Source organism: Trachymyrmex septentrionalis, unplaced genomic scaffold (genome assembly GCF_001594115.1).
Source record: "Trachymyrmex septentrionalis isolate Tsep2-gDNA-1 unplaced genomic scaffold, Tsep1.0 scaffold33, whole genome shotgun sequence".
Taxonomy (NCBI): domain Eukaryota; kingdom Metazoa; phylum Arthropoda; class Insecta; order Hymenoptera; family Formicidae; genus Trachymyrmex; species Trachymyrmex septentrionalis.
The window spans coordinates 364,673-371,799 of record NW_017305494.1 but is presented as its reverse complement, the minus strand read 5'-3'; the positions used below and the strand labels follow the sequence as shown (position 1 = coordinate 371,799).

General features: G+C 35.0%; 1 protein-coding gene across 4 annotated transcripts in view; it reads right to left on the bottom strand.

Moving 5' to 3' along the window:
- The window catches only part of LOC108750152 (dual 3',5'-cyclic-AMP and -GMP phosphodiesterase 11), a 321,538-nt gene that overhangs the window by 257,535 nt on the left and 56,876 nt on the right, over window positions 1-7,127 (bottom strand). For 2 of the 4 annotated variants that reach the window (XR_001939415.1, XM_018489410.1), the window contains exon 2: window positions 6,042-6,096. The exons of the other annotated variants lie outside the window; for them this stretch is intronic. Coding sequence is in view for 1 of the 2 variants with exons in the window: in XM_018489410.1 (XP_018344912.1) it covers window positions 6,042-6,069 (28 nt within the window). In the remaining variant the exon portion in view is untranslated. The remainder of the gene's footprint in view (window positions 1-6,041; window positions 6,097-7,127) is intronic. 4 annotated transcript variants of the gene reach the window in all.

Below are 7,127 nucleotides of genomic sequence, written 5' to 3'. Positions count from 1 at the left end.
CCCCCCAAATTCTCCCAAATCTTAAAAAACTGTAATAAACTTATTGCGAAAAATATTGCCTCGGCCGGGAGTCGAACCCGGATCTCTTACATTCCGTGTGAGCGTCCTGAGCCTTTAGACTACCGAGACCTTAGCAACACTCTTCGCAATAACCGATATATATATAGTGAGTAACGCATGTATAGGCGAGCGTATTATAAACAATATGATTGGAAACAGGACCGTCAATATAAATATAAGACTTTAAATACATCGCGCCTTATCGGTCGAGTGTTAAGATGTTGAACTACTATCTAATATACATTCAATTAATTTGAATTAATATTTCAGCAAATAAATTGAGAGACCGATGAAATCCGATAATTCATCCGATAATTTCATCGGTCTCTCAATTTATTTGCTGAAATATTAATTCAAATTAATTGAATGTATATTAGATAGTAGTTCAACATCTTAACACTCGACCGATAAGGCGCGATGTATTTAAAGTCTTATATTTATATTGACGGTCCTGTTTCCAATCATATTGTAAAAAATATTTTATTATAGTGTTTTGAAAAGCTCTCGAAATAAGCGACAAGAATATGTAATAAAAAAATAAGAGGTTCCATTTAAGAAAATAACGGTCACATTGACGTAGCCTTCAGAAGATCATCACTCAAGATCAAATTCATATTTTCATCATATATCCCCCTTAATGTTCTATAACTTTTGTCTGAGACATTTTGCCATATCTAGCTGTTTCCGAGATATGTGGCCTGGGTGGGACTTTATGGACACCCTGTATATACATATACAAGGTGTCCCAATAACTATTACCACCTAAAATATCTTTTAATCTATAAGGTGTAGAGAAAAATTTATATAACCAAAATTACACAAAGGGGATTATCATATGGTGTAATTTTTGTCCAGGTGGAGGCACTTCGGAGATTTCAATGTCAACTTTGTTTTTTTAAATGGAATTTTTCTACATAATGATTTCTCTAATTATTCTGATAAAAAATATTAAGATCATGGTACCGAAAAATCAATAGTTTATAAGATATCTATTACCGTACTCTGGCATAACTTTTTACGTCAAATAAAACAGATACATCACTTCAATGAAAACAAACATTTTTTTAATTAATAACATTTTATTTAATTATGTAAATTTAAAGATGTTCGAAATGATGGCTATCAATGCAACATTGGATTCTTCTGATCATTGATTGGCTTGCTGTTCTAATAATGTCGAGAAATATTGATATACAGTCTGCAATATAAATAATCCGTTGTTGCATGTCGTGAGATGTAGTTGGTTATTCTTTGTACATCATGTCCTGTAGAGTTCCCCATAAAAAATAATCCAGTGGTGTCAAGTCTGGTGAACGAGCTGGCCGTGTTACAAGACTCCCGCGTCCAATTCAGCGATTTGGAAATTTTTCATTGAGTTTACTTCTCGCAACCAATGAAAAATAAACCGGGCATCGATCGTTCTGGTACTACATTATTATATCGTGTGATTAAAGGCAAGTCTTCTAATAAAGTACCCAATGTATGCTCAAGAAAATTAGCGTATCTATTACCATTTAGATGTCCGTCAATAAAATAAAGACCAATAATTTTGTTACCTATCAGTAATAAATGAAAAGGTTGGCTAAAAGCAATTTTTTGCATTACATTGTAAATAGAAGGACAACAGCGCGTAATTTGTTACCAATGATATTACATTATACATTCAAAGATCACTATCTCTGGTGTTCGACTTGCCGCAGCCAATAAGAATTTTTCACCGACCAGAAATGCATGTAAATTAACATTCCTGTGAATAGTATGTATGTGTGAATAGTAAATACTGCTTCATCAGTAAATAACAAGGTATCAAAAAATAAATTATTATTTTGAATCTGATGTTGAGTCTATTGACAAAATCTAACACGATTCACAAAGTCCGTTCCATGCAATGCTAAATACTGAGATGGTATGGATGATATTTGTGACGCAAAATACGGAATACACTATTCTTTTTATTATTAGTTTCTCTGATGGTATTAGTGGAATCCGCAAATTATGCAAACACGTGAGACACTCGAGATACACGTACTTCATATATAGAAGGATCTCCGCGCGAGACCCGCGTTATTCCAAAACTTAGTTACATCTATGCTCCAAAAATTAAGTACTGTGATAGAGAATCACGGAAGTGTCACACGATATTAATCGTATGTGATCTTTCATAGTTAATATATGAATATATAAATGATATTTGATATTGAATGATTGTGAACAACTCTCTGATTAATAAATGAAATGAATGAATTAATTAATTAATGAATGAGAAGGATTGAATCTTAAATGAATAAAGCACAAGGTAAAAGTCATTCAAAATATCTTTGGTGCACATTTTGTTCATTTTTCACTAACGCTGCCATTACCGGTCTCCTACGAACATTAATCGGGTCTCGTTTTTGGTAAGACACTAGACTATGAATATAAGACTACGAATATAATAGTCAACACAGTCAAATGTATCAAAAAAACAGATTAGACTACTGCAATTTAATCTGCAGATTGCCAACAGAAACCTGCTAACAGATGATGATATATCAATTATTTAATTAAGAATTAAGCAGAATTTTATAACCTTCAGATAATAATTCTTTATAAATAATTACAAAATAGATTATTCTCGATTTTTACTCGATTTCTATTTTTCTTGATAAAAAAGAAAAATAGTATAATGATATATTAAAAAAGAAAAGAATAGTCGAAAATGATAATGATAAAATTCTTGAGACAATTAAGCATTTGGATGAAAAGGAGAAACAAACCTTGTTTAAAGCAGGTATAATTCTTCTTTGAAGAATTTTTTATCATATCAAATCATATATTCTAAAAATATAATATTTTAAACTTGCTACGTTTTGTATACGTTTATTTTATATGGTAAATTGCATATTTAAATTATAGTATTTTAATTTAATATATTGTTACGTCCAGCACACTCCCACGACTCTCTTCTTTCATAGAGATTTGGAGTTGAAATATAGAAACAGTTGCGAGTAACAAACAAATTGAGTCAATATAGCTCAGAAAGGACTAAAAATTTTATTTTCCCACGTTAAAAACTAAAGCAAAAAATCTAGTATCTCCTCGTAAATGTCGCTCAGCGATAAACTAAAAATTAGTGCACATGCGCGAGCGACGGGACCAAAAGGACGAGTCTGCGCCCCTCGAACACCGCGATTAAAAAAATAATAATAAATATGTCATTTGGGAACGCAGGACCGGCGCCAAGAAACTTTTTAACGGTCAAGTCGCGGATTCTCACGAATCCGCGATCGTAAAATCTAGAAGTGACACGCGACGTTCTGGGGAGAGGAGCATTTGGTGGACCTGTGCCGACGTTGTACGTGCGCTTCCTTGACGTACCCCTTGCACATAATTTTAGTGAAAAGCGCCATAAAGTTTAAGATGACACTTGCTTACACTCTACAAAATCCAGTCAACATCCTCTTCTTCTCCAAAACGTATCCCGAATCTCGACCAATCCTGGAGCGAGAAAAAATTCTATTACTAACTAATGAAATCTATTCCACCAATCCAAGTAATCGGGGTAGATTAGTATAAAAACCGCGGTTCCGCGGCCCTCGAGGAGATTTTTTAAAAGTTCCCAGAGGCGAAAGTTGTGCCGGGACCTTTCATCTGATTCTCGAAGACCTTTCCTTCAGTGATTAGTCAGTGCAAACAAGTAATCCGTTCGACCAATCTAAGATCAACGGCTCTAAAGGATCGGACAAATCCACGAAATGAACCAAGCGCTCAGCATCCCCACAATTGATGTCTCTCTGGCATCCCATACATCACTATCATTAAGTAGCAAGTCTTCGATCCTACTGCAGTACCCTCTTCCTCTTATCGTCCCTTTTTAGTGCGTTCTCGTAGTAGATTCTCCGCCCCTTGTCGCCGTTGCCCCATGGGAATTAATAATACGCGCCGACGCATCGCCCGTGTCCGCTCTATCACCGTGGAAAACTCCCAAGAACATAGAAATTCTCTGCTAGTTCAGCCGCCGGCCCCGAGTCAATCGCCGTATCTAGAAATTTCTTACTCCCCCATCTCTAACTCGTCTCCAGATTTGTTCTATGACCTCTTTCCATCCAATCCTTTCTCTGTTTCACACTCAGTATCACCTCCCCCGACTGAGGAACCTTCCGTCTCTCCTATCACTCCTTTAATTCTTCCCGTCTAAATTGATGGATACACTCCCGCTGATCCTTTTCCCCTTCTTTCCCATAACCAATCAGTTGTTGGAATACATGTCCTTCTTAATACATGTTCCTTCTTCCAACGACCGGGGTAGTCCACATCGAAGGATCCCACTTATCTCTTTTTGGTCCTCGTACAAACTCTCAATTCCATCAATCCACTTTGCTTCCAACCGTACGAATTTTATCAAAATGAATTCTCTCCTCCCTTTCCAAACCCGCCGCACTCGACGCAACGTACGCACGCACGCCCGCACACACGCACACACGCACGCACACACGTACATACACACAAGCATATATGTTAAACATAATGAACAAAGAAAGTTGTACTGTGTATAGTTATGATCTAACTTTATCTTAAAAGAAAAATGTATTAACCTCCATTTTCTTTTTTTAAATATATTATTATTGTAAAATTTTGCCTTGTTTATTCGATCAACCTTCCTTGTATTCTCCCCAGTCGTGGATTAAGTTCCATGACCGAAAGACAAGACAGACAAACGCACCGGCACATCTGGCGTTAAAGTGCGCCCTCGTGGCATATTAACACAGTTTGTGTCCTTTAAATAATTAATTTGTTCGACTTGTGAGTCCGCTCAGCGGAGCATTGACCGCGAGAGAGGTTTCTACTTCGTCCTCCCGATTCCCGGCTCCTCGAGAGTTCCAGGACGAAACGAAGTGTCTCGCGGTTTGCATCGCTCCTTCTCCACAGCTCCCTTATGGTCCGGAGCTTGGACGCGTTCAAATCGGTCAAAAATTCGATTCCTGCTGTATTCATTCCCTCAGCTCCATGTGTGCGGCGCTTGGACGTAACAATATTATAAACAAATTTATTCGTACTTATTGTTAGATAAAAATATTGCAAATGCAAATATAAGTCAAGACATCTACAATGTCCAAAGTATAACAATTTTGTATTTCATCAAGGTAAACAAGGATTTTGATTCTAGATTTAGTACTTTTTTACCGGGAGCCAAGGCTAAATTACGACCACCACAGAATGAAATGATAACAGACGGTTTAAAAGTAAAAGTTGAATTTTCGGATGTCTGGAAAGAGTCGTTAAGAGAAAGAGTTCGTGAACACTAAAGAGTTGCTCCTACTCATTTTAATACGCTCGTTGAAATGAGTAAAAACTGTGGTAGGAGCATGTTGAAGCATATGACACGAACAAACCTATGATTTCAAATTTTTTAAACTTAATCCTTACTGGCAAATTCATAAATTTTATACTTGTTATAATAATTATATAAATATTTATTATGTGTAACGCGGAGATATAAATTGATTGTGTGGAGACCATATTTCAATATAAACATAATTATTATAGAAATTGTAAAATTTTATTAATCAGATTATTGATGTACATGTTGTGGGAATATTATGGGAAACAATGGGCAGTCTTATTTACAGGCATGTTAAAGAATATAATATATTTTTGTTCATATCGCTTCAACATGCTCTTATCATATACCTATACTTATCCAATCAGTTTCTGCGAAAAACAAATGATGCTTGAGGGCTCTAAAGCTTCGAGAATCAAAGTGAGATAATCTTGAATTAATCGATAAATATGCAATTCGCAATGCATTTTTTAAGATATCTGTGAATAAGACTGGCCATCGTTCTCCATAATATTCCCATAACATGTTCATCAATAATCTGATTATACAATTTCTCTCTATTAACACACAAAGTTAGTCTAAAGAAAATAAAATTAAATGTCAAAGATTTATTTACTGAAGGCTTTTATCATAAGCAGAGAGAAAAGATTAATTAACTTACCTAAGAACTTTGCCATAATCCCGAGCATTAAAGTATTCTTCTGCCATTTGCACAACTGTAAAAAAAAAGAAAAAGAAATTTTATTTTATAAGTACAAAATGTATCATCTAACTTATTCTTATTATGAATCTACTTTATTTTTTTATACTTATCCTAATTTTTATGGTATCCATTTGGAATCTTAAACTTTCGTGGCACGCAGAATGCACTTTTTCACTATGTTTTGGTTCTGTCATCACGTTGACAGCCACCTTAATCGCAAGCAGTGGCTCGCATTCTGACAATTTTACCACGTTTCGAAAACCATTTGTAAAAAAGCGTTCAACATTTTAGGCTCCGACTATACATAGATGACAAAGGCGTTCAAGACATGTTGCAAACTTCTAATCAGAAAGTTAGAAGAGGCTCATTTGGCATTTATATATTTATGAAAACTTTGTCGACGGATGCTCTAAACAAATTATTTTGCTGAAGATGGCTTAGAAGGAATCGAAACGTTCAAATAATTAAAAGTTCAAATAAGTCACATGTAATAAAGACTAACCACATGCGAACAGATACTTTGTATGTATTAGAAACAAATTCAATCATTAATTTGGCGCACCAATAACCGCGCATTATTGCTCTCATTTGCCCATATTAGCGAGTCTAAATTGTTAGTTACACATCAGAGAATACAATAAAATATTATATTTTGATTTAAAATAAAAAAAATTAATTTATGTTACAAATACTTTTGAATAACCCGCGCATTGACTTAGTAGTAAGTTACTAGCACCATTGTCACAACAATATCTAGTTATTCGTGACGTATACGCTTCATATTTTCCCTTATGGGGCCACCGTTACATTTAAGCAGGGCAATCTCACGCTGAGATATTGCGGAATCTCAACAAAGTAAGTATGTTAAGTATGTATAATAAAATTTAGTATTTTATAAGAACAACCGTACACGATTAGTGCACACGTACGAGGTCTGTTCAAAAAGTATCGCGAATTTTGTGTTTTTTCAAAAATTATTTATTTATTCATGAATATCTATTTTGTCCCCTTCAAAGTAATCCCCATCAGATATTATACACTTGT